Source organism: Rhinoraja longicauda, chromosome 18, assembly GCF_053455715.1.
Source record: "Rhinoraja longicauda isolate Sanriku21f chromosome 18, sRhiLon1.1, whole genome shotgun sequence".
NCBI classification, from domain to species: domain Eukaryota; kingdom Metazoa; phylum Chordata; class Chondrichthyes; order Rajiformes; family Arhynchobatidae; genus Rhinoraja; species Rhinoraja longicauda.
Window position 1 is genome coordinate 4,398,242 of NC_135970.1, and position 15,376 is coordinate 4,413,617.

General features: G+C 45.8%; 1 protein-coding gene across 19 annotated transcripts in view; it reads right to left on the reverse strand.

Annotated features, from left to right (window-relative positions):
* The window catches only part of madd (MAP-kinase activating death domain), a 155,751-nt gene that overhangs the window by 6,415 nt on the left and 133,960 nt on the right, over window positions 1-15,376 (reverse strand). For 17 of the 19 annotated variants that reach the window (XM_078415009.1, XM_078415006.1, XM_078415001.1 and 14 more), the window contains 2 exons: window positions 10,721-10,790; window positions 3,724-3,770 (listed from right to left, as the gene is read on the reverse strand). In XM_078415009.1, coding sequence (XP_078271135.1) covers window positions 3,724-3,770; window positions 10,721-10,790 — 117 coding nt within the window. The remainder of the gene's footprint in view (window positions 1-3,723; window positions 3,771-10,720; window positions 10,791-15,376) is intronic. The other 2 variants (XM_078415007.1, XM_078414999.1) reach the window with 2 other exon arrangements.

Consider the following 15,376-nt stretch of genomic DNA (forward strand, 5'->3'; position numbering starts at 1 on the left):
GGCAGAGAATTCCACAGATTCACAACTCTCTGACTGAAAAAGTTTTTCCTCATCTCAGTTCTAAATGGCCTACCCCTTATTCTTATACTGTGGCCCCTTGTTCTGGACTCCCCCAACATTGGGAACATGTTTCCTGCCTCTAACGTGTCCAACTCCTTAATAATCTTATACGTTTCGATAAGATCTCCTCTCATCCTTCTAAATTCCAGTGTATACAAGCCTAGTCGCTCCAGTCTTTCAACATATGACAGTCCCGCCATTCCGGGAATTAACCAAGTAAACCTACGCTGCACGCCCTCAATAGCAAGAATATCCTTCCTCAAATTTGGAGACCAAAACTGCACACAGTACTCCAGGTGCGGTCTGACTAGGGCCCTGTACAACTGCAGAAGGACCTCTTTGCTCCTATACTCAACTCCTCTGGTTATGAAGGCCAACATGGGACTAGTTTAGATGAGACTTGTTGGCCAGTGTGGGCAAGTTGGGTTTAAGAGCCTGTTTCCACGCTGTATGACTGCGTGGAAAAGCCTGGGAATTACAGGCCATTGAGCTTAACTTCTGTGGTCAGAAAGGGACTAGAAATTATTCTGAGATAAGATACACATGCATTTAGATGGACAAGGGGTGATTAGGGATAGTTAGCACGGTGTTGTAAGTGAGAGGTCATGTCTCACGAATCTCATCTCGTTTGTCGAATACGAGACCAAAATGGTTGATGAGGGCAGCTGTAGATGTTGGATATATGGATTTCAGCAAAGCAATCGACAAGGTTCCGCATGATAGGCAGATCACATGGGATCCAAGGAGAGCTAGCTTGATAGAAAATTGGCTTCATGGAAGGAAGCAGAGGGTAATGGTGGAAGGTTGCTTTTCAGACCGGAGTCCTGTGACTATTGGTGTGCCTCAGGGTTCAATGATGTTTGTTATCTCCATCAATAATAATAATAATAATGCATTTTATTTATATAGTGCTTTTCATATACTCAAAGACGCTTTACAGAGATTTAGAGAACATAGGGAAATGAATAAATAGATAAATAAGTAAATAAGTAAACGAACAGAGAAAGGAGACTGAAGGTGAGGTGACCTTCAGTGGTTGAAGGCAGTACTGAACAGGTGAGACTTCAGCGATGTTTTGAATGTGGTGAGTGTGGAGGAGTCTCTAACGGTTTGGGGTAGTGAGTTCCATAGGGTGGGAGCAGCGATGGAGAAAGCCCTGTCCCCCCAGGATCTGAGTTTGGTCCGGATGTGGGGGGATAGGAGACTGGCAGCAGCAGAGCGGAGGGTGCAGGTGGGAGTGTGCCTGTGGAGGAGGTCGGTCAGGTAGGATGGGGCCAGGTTATGGAGGGCTTTGTAGGTTATGAGGAGGATTTTGTACTGGATTCTCTGGGGGATGGGGAGCCAGTGGAGTTTGTAAAGGACGGGGGTGATATGGTCACGGATCAGGGTGTGGGTGAGTAGACGGGCAGCGGAGTTTTGAATGTATTGAAGTTTACTGATGATTTTTGAGGGTGCGCCATAGAGGAGGCTGTTGCAGTAGTCCAGACGGGAGGTGGTGAAGGCGTGGATGAGGGTTTCTGCAGCTGTGGAGGAGAGGGATGGACGGAGACGGGCAATGTTTTTGAGGTGGAAGAAGGCTGTCTTTGTGATGTGTTTGATGTGTTTATCGAAGGAGAGGGTTTGATCAAAGATGATTCCAAGATTCCGGATGTGAGGGGAGGTGGATACTGGGAGACCATCAATGTTGAGGATGAAGTTTTGGGTGGATTTGGTGAGCGTTTTTGGACCAATGATGATGATTTCAGATTTGTTGCAATTGAGTTTGAGGAAATTTGATTGAAGCCAAGATTTTATTTCAGTGATGCAGTTTGTCAGTGAAGAGTGTGTGGTGGGGGAGATTGACTTGGTGGAGATGAGGAGCTGGATATCATCGGCGAAGCAGTGGAAGTTGAGACCATGACGGCGGATTAATTGACCAAGGGGGAACAGGTAGAGGATGAAGAGGAGGGGGCCAATGACTGAGCCTTGGGGGACACCTTGGGGGAGGGGAGCGGTGGGGGATTTACAGTTGTTAATGGAGATGAACTGGTGTCTGTCAGAGAGGTAAGATTTGAACCAGGATAGGGCTGTGCCGGTGATGTTAAGGGAGGTTTCAAGTCGGGTGAGGAGAATGGAGTGATTTATGGTGTCAAAGGCGGCGCTGAGGTCAAGTAGGATGAGGATGTTGAGGTTGCCAGCGTCGGAGGAGAGGAGAATGTCGTTTGTGATTTTGAGGAGCGCAGTTTCAGTACAGTGGTTGGAGCGGAATCCGGATTGGAAAGTTTCAATGATTTGGATAAGAACATACCAGGCTAATTAGCAAGTTTGCAGTGGGTGCAAACCCACATTAAAGTGGGTGGCATTGTAGATAGTGAAGATGGTCATCAAAAATTTGCAGCTGGATCTTGATCGGTTGGGCAAGTAAGCTGAGGAATGATTGATGGAATTTAATACAGAGAAATGTGAGGTATTGTATTTTGGGAAGTCTAACAAGGGCATGACCTACACAGTGAATGATAGGGCTCTGGAAAGTGTTGCAGAACAGGGGGGTCTAGGAGTGCAGGTACCTAGTTCATTGAAAGTTTCATTACAGGTAGTTAGGGTGGTCATAAAGGCTTTTGGCACATTGGGCTTCATCAGTCAGAGTATTGAGTATAGAAGTTGGGAGATCATGTTACAATTATACAAGACATTGGTGAGACCACATTTAGAGTATTATGTTCAGTTTTGGTAAACATGTAGTAGGAAAGATGTCAAGCTGGAAAGGGTGCAGATAAGATTTACGAGGATGTTGCCAGGACTCGAGCATCAGAGCTATATGGAGAGATTGAGCAGGCTAGGACTCTATTCATTGGAACGCAGGAGGATGAGGATGATCTTAGAGAGGCATACAAAAACATGTGAGGAATAGATCAGGTAAATGCACAGTGTTTTGTTCAGAGTAGGGGAATCGAGAACCAGAAGACATAGGGTTAAGGTGAGGGATGAAAAATTTAATAGGAAACTGAAACGGAACTATTTTACACAAAGGGTGGTTGGTGTATGGAACGAGCTTCCGGAGGAAGTAGTTGAGGCAGTTACTAACACAATGTTTAAGAAACATTTGCACACGTGCATGGATAGGATAGCTTTTGAGGGATATGGGCCAAATGCAGGCAGGTGGGACTAATGTAGATGATGCATGTTGGTCGGCATGGGCAGGCTGGGCTGAAGGGCCTGTTTCAATGCTGATGAGACTCTATGAAGTCTCATCTATATATAATCTGGCATCGATCCCCTGTAAAATAACATCCCAATAATTGGTAAGCCGAATCGCAATCTTGAACCTCAACCCTGTTTCTAGTTCTATAGTCAGCATGCTATAGTCTACTGTCTATGTCATGCATCTATCATTTAGTACTTTATAAGATTTGCTGTTGAATAGTATCAATTATGATACCATTTTTTTTGTTATGTTGTACAATTCAACAGGCAGGACTTCCCTTTTGTGATTCATGCTGGCTGTATTTCACCATACTTTCCACTCTTAAACTTCTGAGTGAAAAGGGCAAGATCCCAATTAATAGGCAGGGCGAAGTGGGACAACTTCCTTTGTGCACTCCTGAAATCCATTGAATGTTTAATGGGAATGAGAAGGGTAGAATCATCACATGATCAGTAACACCAGATAAATAGCTTACTCACCATTGGGGTCTTGTACTTGTGAGTCACCACTTCGTTAGTTTGTGGAACTAAAACCAGACGAGCAAAAGACAAAACAGAGAGTTTAACCGAGGAACAAAGCATGCAATGCAATGCAAATGGAAACTGTGTGCACAGACAGGCACATCGTATTTCACACATGTACAGATACACATGCACACTGCATCCACAGTCTGCTGCATGTGAACACACTTTTGTCTGATACAAGCACGTAAACAAGGACAGAATGTAGAAACATGCACATATCCCACTCCCTACAAACACTGCATACCAGCATTCATGAAAGACTGTGATACACAGCAGATGGTAACACTGTAGCTATTTTACAGTTTGTAATCCAGAGAACTGAAAGTAGATCTGTACAAACCATGACAGCAATTGAAGAATTTATAACCATTTAAACAAATCAATTATTAAAAAATCCAGCGATAGTGCCTGTAAGTCTCCCAAAAGCCTATTTAGCTCACTCGTGCCTCAGCAAACTCTGGTAACCTGCAAATAAAAACTCAAAATGTTGGAAATGCTCAGTGGGACGGACAGCCTCTACAGAGAGAGAAATTGAATCAAAGTTTCAGGTCAACGACTCTTCGTCGGAACTGAAAATGTGAGACAACAATGCATTTTATGTTCCAGGGTATAAGGGGCAGATATGGTATGTGAGCAGAGAGAATAAAAGGGTGGATACAACACTGTCCTGATTGTTCCACTAAAGTGGAATGTAAGCTTGAGGATCAACACCTCATTTTCTATCTGACATCGTCATTCTGGGCACAATATTGAACTAAGTAGGGGCAACACAGTGGCACAGCTGTAGAGTTGCTGTCTACAGCACCAGTGACCTGGGTTCGATCCTGAATATAGGTGCTGTTCGAATGGAGTTTCCACATTCTCCGTGACTGCATGGGTTTTCCTCGGATGCTCCAGTTTCCTCCCACATTCCAAATACGTGCAGGCAGGTAGGTTAACTAACTTCTGTAAATTGTCCCTGGTGTTAAATTGTCCTCAGAGTAGGATGGAACTAGTGTATGGGTGATTGCTGGTTGACGTGGACTTGGTGGGCTGAAAGGTGTTTCCAAGCAGTATCTCGAAAACTAAACAATTTTACTTGTGTCAGAAGTAAAGTCGCTCATGCATCACCCTCTCTTTATGGACCTCCAGATGAAACAACTGATTAACAGGCATTCATCACTCTGAGATTGCATCTAAAGCATCCATATCATCTGGATCACCCTGGTCTTCACCCTACCACAGTTTGGTGTTCTCCACCAATCCCTTGCTCTGAGGCTTAAAGCACACTATTTTTGCACTTTTCGTGTTCTGGTGAAGGGTTACCGACTTGAAAGATTTAACTCTTGTTTCTCTCTCCACAGATGTTGGCTGATTTTTCAAGTATCTCCAACAATTTCTGTTATGAAATGCAGGAGTTCCTCAGAGCAATATCCCAGAGTAGTATTCAGCTGTTTCATCAATGACTGATGAAATACATGTGATACAAGTCACTAGTGTGTTCACCGATAAACCCACGATGTTTGATTCTATTGACAACGCCTCACAATATGAAAGAGACCACACTTGGGAAGCCCTCAACAACATTCAAGTGTGGTCTGGTAAATTAGTGAATCATCTCCATATCACAAAAACGTCAGTAAGAAAGTCTGGCAAGAATGGAATTCCACTAACAATATTCATCACGTGTGCAAATTACCAGTATACCCATCAAATAAATACCACTGGGCAAAGGCTAATTTTCCAAAATCCCAAAGCTATTCCATCATCCAAAAGGTAAAGAGTGGATTGGTATATTCTCCACTTGCCATGGCAGTCAATTTTTATCTAGAATGAAGCAGTACACGAGTGACCCCACATCCACCATTCTAAAGATTTACTCCCTTCACACCAGGGCACCATGGCTCTAGTGTGCAATATCTACAGTGTGCATTGCAGCAATTCACCAAGGCTTCATTATCACCTGGTCAAAGTCAAGAAGGACAGACATACTCCCACTCCATTTTCACCACTATGGCTATGTGTTCTGACAAATGCTGGGTGCAGTGCTCAGAGCCATATGCACTGGAATAGGTTATCTTGTCAGTTCCAGATTTGTTGTGATGCCAACATCTACAGTACATGATAGTAATAGAAACATAGAAAATAGGTGCAGGAGGAGGCCATTCGGCCCTTTGAGCCAGCACCGCCATTAATTGTGATCATGGCTGATCATCCACAATCAGTAACCAGTGCCCAACTTCTCCCCATATCCCTTGATTCCATTAGCCCCCAGAGCTCTATCTAACTCTCTTAAATCCAATCAGGCTAAGTACTTTAACATTTGCTACCAACTGTGTTCACATCCTACAAAAACATTTAAAAAATGAAAGAAACCAAAATAAAATACACATACTTGCACATCAAGACCAAAATATTGCACACATGCACATGGATAGATGCACATAGTCTGGTTTGCCCAAAATGAGACTCTAGACTGAAGCTGTGGAACCAGACTCGATAAAGGGGAACAGATATGTGTGGTTACAGCTATGTTTCAACCTGTCCCGCCCGGGCTGAGAGACGGGAGCAATGTCCTGCTAAAAGGAAAAGTCAAAAGTGGACAATAACTCTGCAGCTACAAATACAAATTAGAGCAGTTAGTGCGAGTACATCAGTGCAAGAATAAAATGTTACAAGAAGTTGCAGGGAGGAAGGGTGTAAGGTCATGGAGGGGCAAGGAAAGGGTGAGGCCGCGCTGCTGGAGGGAAAGAGAATTGGAAGGAGATAGGTTGTGGGGTCCGGATGGAGACAGTGGGACTTAGGGAGGAATCAAGGTTGCGGGTATCAGAGACAGCGGGAGAATGAGGTCATGGGTGCAAGTGGCGGTGGAAGGGAGAGAGGTTGTGGATGTAGGAGGGAGTGAATAATTAAGTAACTGGAAGGATCAAAAGAGTGGACAATGAAAGGAGGTATAGTGTGAGGAAGAGGGAGAGCAAGGAAAACAGAGAAAAGTGGGAGCACTCACGAGTGCCACAGGAGGGAGGGAGGGAAGCACAGAAGGGAGGGACTGTGCGAGAAAGCGGATGCCGGAGGTTAGGAGGGGGAGAGGGAGCAAGGCCGCAGGCCAGGCATCAGACGGAGTGAGCATGGTAGCAGGCGGCGAAGGGAGTGAGCAGACAGCAGAGGGGTGGAACAGCGCAGAGGATGGGGGCACCAGGGGAGGGAGGAACGTCGTTGGCGACAGAGGGAAGGGAGCGGAGGTTACTGGCGTTAGAGGAGGGGAGGGAGCTGGTGCCGAAGGGAGGGAGGGATGGAGGGAGCAGTGACGGACACCTGTAGGATGGAGGAAGCGAGATTGGGGGGGTGGGCGGCAGAGGTAGGGCGGGAGTGAGGTCAGGCATCCCAGCATGAGGGAAGGAGCGAGGTTGTGGGCACCAGAGGAAAGGAGGAAGCAAGGTCATGGGCACAAGAGTGAGGGAGGGAGCTGGTCACTGGTGCCAGAAGTAGGGAGGAAGTGAGTTTGCAGGAACCAGAGTGAAGGTGGAAGTGTGTTTACAGATGCCAGGAGGAGTGAGGGAGGGAGTGGGCGCCATTGGTGGGGATGAAGAATGTTTGTGGGCACCAGAAAGAGGAATAGAATGAGGTTGTGGATGCCAGTGGGGGGAAGGAGCGAGGAGGGCGGCACGGTAGCGCAGCGGTAGAGTTGCTGCTTTACAGCGAATGCAGCGCCGGAGACTCAGGTTCGATCCTGACTACGGGTGCTGCACTGTAAGGAGTTTGTACGTTCTCCCCGTGACCTGCGTGGGTTTTCTCCGAGATCTTCGGTTTCCTCCCACACTCCAAAGACGTACAGGTATGTAGGTTAATTGGCTGGGTAAATGTAAAAAATTGTCCCTAGTGGGTGTAGGATAGTGTTAATGTGCGGGGATCACTGGGCGGCATGGACTTGGAGGGCCGAAAAGGCCTGTTTCCGGCTGTATATATATGATATGATGATATGATACAGGTGCCAGAGGCAGGTTGGTGGGATCATGTGAGCGAAGTCGTGGAACAAAAGCCGCGGGGGAAAGTTCAAGGGTGTCAAAAGGAAGGAGAGAGCGAGGTCACGGGGTCCAGATGGAGGGAGTGAGAGACCGAGCACCAGAGTCTTTGCAAACTGTAGTCAGTCTGTGAGTAGGTGTGAATTGCTGCTTGGGGAGGAGTGGGTGGGGGGAGGGCATCCCAGGATTATGTTTCTGTTTCTCGAATCTGCAGTAAAACTTGTTCAGGTCGTTGGTCAGCAGATGATTGTCCAAGTTTTCCTCTTGGAGTTGGTGATTTCTTGACAGCCCTTCCAAACTGAAGAGGAGTCATTAGCTGAGAACTTGCTCCTCAGCTTCTCAGAGTACCTTTCCTTGGCAGTTCTGATTCCTCTTCTCAGCTTGTACTTGGCCTGCCTGTAGAGGTCTGTATCCCCGCTCCTGTAGGCCTCATCTTTTGACTGGCGGAGCTGTCTGAGTTCTGCTGTGAACCAGGGCTTGTTGTTGTTGAACCAGATCCGGGTCTTCGTGGGAATGCAACTGTCCTCGCAAAAGCTGACATAGGATGTCGCAGTGTCTGTGTACTCATCGAGGCTTGTGGTTGCTTCCCTGAACACATTCCAATCAGTGCAGTCAAAGCAGGACTGTAGTTTTTCAATGCCCTCGCTCGTCCACCTTTTTGTTGTTCTGACCACAGGTTTAGCAGATTTTAGTTTCTGCCTGTAGGTAAGGTGAACTAAACAATGATCGGAGAGACCCAGAGCCGCCCGAGGAACAGAGCGATATGCATTCTTGATTGAAGTGTAGCAGTGATCAAGTGATCTCTCCCCTCTGGTGGGGCAGGTAACATGAAGTCTATACTTTGGGAGCTCACCACTGAGGTTGCCCATGGAGTCCGGGAAGTCACTCTCTACCCTCAATACTTGGTCAGCGAGTTGCGTTTGCTCCTCAAGTACGCAAGTTTGGGGGGGGGGGATGTAAACTCCAGCGAGAATAAAAGAGGTAAATTCCCTCGGAGAATTTGAGGTGGAATGTAAGGATTTACTCTATTTTCTTTGTGCAGCAATTAGGACAGAAAATTGAAAGCATAGTCGATTCTTTCACGATGGAGGGACAGGATGGGAAAGAGTGTTCGCCACTCACAATGCCATTCGTGAGAGGTCGGGGAATTTCAACTGAGCTCGGAATTTGGTCCGGATTATAGGGGTTGGGCCATCAGCTGCCGGAAAATCGTTGTTGAACCTGTATATAAAACTACAAGAGACAGCGAAAGAGTAGACACAGACATTTTTCTCACAATGGAAATGTCAAATGCATGTGTCAAATGTCAAATGCCTTGCTTCAAGTTTAAAGGAGATGTCTGGGGCATGTTCTTTTCCCCCATAGAGTGGTGTGTGCCTGGAACAAGTTGCCCGGCACACACATGGAAGCAGATATGAATGTTGCGTTTCAGAGTCTTTTAGATATGACAGAGAGGGCAGGCAGAGATTAACCTGGCATCATGTTAGGCATAGACCTTGTGGGCCAAAGGTCCTATTCCTGTGCTGTACTGTACTGTTCCACATGAGGGGCATTAAACTCAAAATGGAATATTCCATTCCGCCTCTTGTGGAAAAGGAGTCTGCAAGAGGTAGAACTCCATCATCAAGTGGTTCCCACTTGCCAACAACATGCATCCCTTAACAACAGAGTCGTGAGGATCAAGGTGCATTGTGGGCTCATCCCATTTGGACCATATCCCTTTCAACCCTTTTTATCCATTTGGATGTCCAAATATCTCTTTAAACTTGTATTTGTATCCACTTCTATATCTTCCACAGGCAGCTCATTCCACTTACCTTTGAGTGCAAAAGTTGCCCAAGGTTCCTCTTAAATCTCTCCCCTTTTACCTTAAGCCTTCGCCTCTAGTTTTAAAATCCTCTACTCGGGGGGGAAGAAAGACTGTTGAGTGTTCACTTTATCCATGTGCTTCATGCTTTTAGACACAAAATGCTAGAGCAACTCAGCGGGACAGGCAGCATCTCTGGAGAGAAGGAATGGGTGACTTTTCGGGTCGAGACCCTTCTTGTCTGAAGAAGGGTCTCGACCCGATACGTCACCCATTCCTTTTCTCCAGCAATGCTGCCTGTCCCGCTGAGTTACTCCAGCATTTTGTGTCTAACTTCAGTTTAAACCTGCAGTTCTTTGCTGCATTCCTTCATGATTTTGTACACTTCAATAAGGTCACCCCGCCGCCTCCTACACTCCAAAGAAAAAAATCCCGGCATATCCAACCGCTCCCTCTTATTCAAGCCCACATGCCCAGGTAACATCCCGGTGAATCTCTTCTGCACAATGGCAACACTCATCACCATGACCATACCACTTGTCACTGGAATAAAACAAAACATGCTGAAGACAGAAGACCTGTAGAAGAGAAAGGACTGAGGTATACAGTGAGCAGACAGACTGAAGAGTGAAATGGGACGTTTATTTGTTATGAAAGGTTAGTGCAAACAATATGCCAGTCTCTACGAGCTGGGAAAAAACTACATTCCTCTCGTTTTTAATTCTGAACTTGTTGGAATACTCAAATTTTTCCATTTTGTACATTCCTCCTTATGAACTCACGAAAATTTGGACCAGAGATGCTATTTGGGAGGATCCATGTCATTGCATAATATTGATCTTGGAGTCTGCTGCTATTATTGGGACTGAAACATAAAAACCATCAAATTAATCCTACCCAAAGCAGTTGCCAGTCAAACGGTACACCCACTCACCACATGCTGATCTCACTGAGAACTCTCCAAACATCCGAGAGGCTCTGAACCTAAACTTCCCACAGCATGCGTGTAAAGTCCATCTCTTATGGCTGCGGACTGCACGTCTCTCCATGCTTGCTCCCACCCTTCTGAAGGAGTGTCTCTGCCACTTTCATGTTTGAGTGATGATTGTACCTGGCATGGAGCCAATATTAAACATTTAATTACCAAATTCTTCCAGGACAAAGACTCCTCTGACTGTATTGCACTTTTTAATGTGACTCAGTTCAATGAAAACCTGAAAATAAACAAAAAGGAAAGGCCATTAGCCAAGATGCTAACCAAAATCCAGGAAAAAATGTATATATATATTAATATTATATATATAATATATATTATATATATATAAATTAAAATGTTTAATGTCACAGCAGATCTAGCAGAGCATGTGATAAATAAAAAATACAAATCCCACAATCTGCTGCCACAAAGCAAAACTAAAAGTATGAGAAATTATCGCTAAGAAGCAAAGACAGCAGTAGACTGGTACCTTCCACTCCTTGCAGGAGGAGAAAGCATGGAAGAGAAATGGTTGGAATTAATATTGGGCACATCTAGGAAACACTCACCCACGCACTGCACTCTCCTACTCTCGTTCATGCCGTGACAAGCACAGGGAGACAGTAATACCAAGTGTTGATTGCCAATATACTAACCGCTCCCATGTTACATTTATATATAGTCCTGTCCATTTGGCATCAGCTGTGTGAATATGCATTCATATCCCATCAAAAGGAAAACATATACAACCCTGCCAAAAGGTTACGTTTAACCTAACAGTACAGGTACAAATGTAGAAAGACACGACACATTTTGCCACCGCGTGGCGCCAGCAATGGCTGTATCGCCAATAGTCTGTCTGTCCCTTCCTTCTTTGTTGTTTTAATAGTATGTGTTAAATATATGTTTTAGAGTTCTTTAGCTTGTTTTATGTTGGGGGGTGGAGCTGGGAGAAACTTTTTAAATCTCTTACCTCGACGGAGATGCAAATTTTTTCCCGTATCGTATCTCTGTCCGCACTGCGGCATAACATTAAGGAATTGGCGGCTTCTAGCTGGAGATCGATTTCGGAGCTCCAACCGTGGGAGCCTGCGGGACTTAACATCATGGAGCTCGCGGTCCCTGGTTTGAGACCGACTTCGGGAGCTCCAAGCCGCAGGAGTTTCGATCGCCCCGACGTGGGGGCTTCGATTGCCCCAACGAGGGGGCTTTGATCACCTCGACGCGGGGGCTTCGATCGCCTCGACGCGGGGGCTTCGATCGCCTCGAGGCGAGGGCTTCATTTGTCCCGACACAGGGGGCTTCAACCGCTGGCTGCGGGAGCTTCGATGGATGGTTCGACTGCCCCGACCGCCGGAGAATAAAGAGGGAAGAGGATTGGACTTTATTGCCTTCCATCACAGTGAGGAATGTGTTGAATCCGCTGTGGTGGATGTTTATGTTAACTTTTATGTAGTTGTGTGTCTTGGTGCTTTTTACAAAATATGGCTGTATGGTAATTCGAATATCACAGTACCTTAATTGGTACACGTGACAATAAAAGACCTTTAAAACCTTTGAAACATCACATCTGCCTCTCCATGTTAAGCGATATCCAAGTGTGTCATAAGCCCTTTAAACTGTGCTGCTTTCTCTTTATTGATCATCTATCCAATTTCCCCATACCTTGTAACATCGCTCCACATCTAATCACCCACCCCTGCTAACTTTATACATGCATCCAGGAGCTAATCGAAGGGCAAGCAGCACAATGCACATAAATCACCTGGTCCAGTTGGGATGCATCCGTACTTGGCAAGGGAAGTGAGAGGGGAAAGTAGCAGAGAACCTGGTCACAATCTTCCAGGCAGCTATAGCTTCAAGAGTAGTACCTGGGGACTGGAAAACTGCAAAGTTTACACCCTGGCTCAGAAATGGGTGCAGGATTAAACCATGTAGATTATTTAGAAAAAATAAGAATTCACAGCCACTGGATATATGGACTGCTTCGATGTCCCAGTATGGAAGTTAAAGGCAAATTGTGCCCAATAATTGACGCATTTTGTGATGAAATTAACACAAAGAGTCAATAAGGGAAATGCAGCTGAAGTGGTACATATAGATTTGCAGAAGTCATTTGAAAAGAGCCATGTCATCAAGATTGAAGGCCGTGAAACAAATGGGGCGCAAACAGCATAGGTAGAAAATGGGGCAATGTAACAGGAATCTGCATGATTGTTTTCAAGGTAGGTGGGAAGTGTATACTGGAGTTTCCCCAGGGATCAGTACTTTCCTTCATATATATTGATGAGTTGGACTTTGGAGTAGAGGGCACAACATTTAAATCTTGCAAATGACTAAAAGACGCAGTGAACTGTGACATCAAACTTCACAGATACAAACAGCCTTTGTGGAATGGATGGATAGGTGGGAGATGGAATTTGATGCTAAGAAATACAAGTGGTTGGAAGTTTGGTGTGAAGAATAAAAAGCTATATAAACAAGAGAGCACAAGAACAGAGAGATCTTGGGCAACATGCCCACAGTTTGTTTAAAGTGCAAAACAGGTTGAGACAACAGCAAACAGGATCCTAGGCTTGGTAAATAAAACCATAAGAATACACAAGTAATGAAGCTATGATGAACTGTCATAAAACACAGGCCCAGCCACATCTGATGTATCGCCTCCATTTCTAGACACCACAATTCAGGAAAGACGTGGAGGCTTCAGAGAAGTTGTAAAAAAGATTTACAATTATAGATTCAGAGTTGTGTAGCATAGAGACAGGCCCTTCAGCCTACTGCGTCTAAGCCGGCCATCATCCCTATTTACACTGATCCCACTTGCCTGCAATAATTTCAGATTCCTCTATGCCTTGCCCATTCAAGTACCTGTAAAAATGGTGCATAAATGATGTTACTATTCCTGCCTCCACCACCTCCTCTGGCAGCTCATTCAAGATAGTAACCACTCACTATGTGAAAATTACCCCTTAGATTCCGTTCAGATCATCTTTTGGACATTCTCATCATGGGAAACATGTACTATCGATCTACCCTCTTGAAGCCTCCCATAATTTAAGATACTTCAACTATGTCATCTCTCAACCTCCTTTGCTCCAGAGAAAATAGACCTGGTCTATCCAACGATAGACACAAAATGCTGAAGTAACTCAGCAGGTCAGGCAGCATCTCTGGAGAAAACGGATAGGTGACGTTTCGTGTGGGGACCCTTCTTCAGACTGATTATAGTAGGGAGAGTGGGGGTGGGGGGGGGGGGAACTGGAAGCAAAGAAAAAAACAGGACAAATCAGGGCTGGCAACAGATGACCTCAGGCAGTGAGGTTCCCTGATAGGCTACCTCTTGACTTGAGACAGGTGTGAACCCAAGGGATATACAGTTGCAAACTGTGGAACTAGTTAACTGCCTTTTCGTGGAGGAAGGAGGGAAGGAAGGGAGAAGAGAGGGGAGGGGGGGAGGGAGGTGTTTACAGAAGTTATCTAAAATTAGAGAATTCAACACTCGTACCGCTGGGTTGTAAGGTACCCAAGCAAAACACGAGGTGCTGTTCCTCCAATTTGCATGCAGCCTCACTCTGGCAATTGTGGCGGCCCAGGACAGAAAGGTCAGTATGGGAATGGGAAGGGGCGGTAAAGTGGCTTGCAATCGGGAGACCCAATAGGCCTTGGCGGAACAAGCTCACGTGTTCAGCAAAACTGTCTCTGAGTCTACGTCTGGTCTCACCGATGTGCAGTAGATGAGGATAGAGGATGTGCGTGTGAACACTGATCGCACTTGGAAGGACTGCAGGAATCCCTGGATGGAAGTGAGGGAGGAGATGTAAGGAGATATAGCCAGGTTATATCTCCTACAGTTGCAGGGGAAGGTACCTGGGGGACAATAGACAATAGGTGCAGGAGTAGGCCATTCGAGCCAGCACCGCCATTCACTGTGATCATGGCTGACCATCCATAATCAGTACCCCGTTCCTGCCTTCTCCCCATATCATTTGACTCCGCTATCTTTAAGAGCTCTATTTAACTCTCTCTTGACAACATCCAGAGCATCGGTCTCCACTGCCTTCTGAGGCAGAATTCCAGATACACAATTCTCTGGGTGAAAAAAGTTTTTCCTCATCTCTGTTCTAAATGGACTACCCCTTATTCTTAAATGGCGGCCCCTGGTTCTGTACTCCCCCAACATCAGAAACATGTTTCCCGCCTCTAGCGCTTCCAATCCCTTAATAATCTTTTTTGTTTCAATAAGATCCCCTCTCATCCTTCTAAATTCCAGTATACAAGACCAGTCGCTCCATTCTTTCAACATATGACAGTCCAGCCATCCCGGGAATTAACCTCGTGAACCTGCGCTGCACTCCCTCAATAGCAAGAATGTCCTTCCTCAAATTTGGAGACCAAAACTGCACACAATACTCCAGGTGTGGTCTCACTAGGGCCCTGTATAACTGCAGAAGGACCTCTATACCCAACTCCCCTTGCTATGAAGGCCAACATGTCATTAGGTTTCTTCACTGCCTGCTGTGGAGAGGGGGTGGTTTGAATAGTAAGGGATGAGTAAAACAATGAGTTGTAGAAGGAGCGGTCTCGGCAGATGTGGGAAAGGGGTGAGGATGGGAAGATGTCATTAGTGATGCGATGGCATTGGAGGTGATGGAAATGTCAGAGGATGAGGTGTTGGATGCAGAGGCTGGTGGAGCGAAAGGTGAGAACAAGGGAAACTGTCCCTGTTGCGACTGTGGGGAGGTGGAGAAGTACGGCTCACACTGGCGACACTTATGAGGGACCCATCTATGACAGAAGTGGGGGGACCCACATGTACTAACA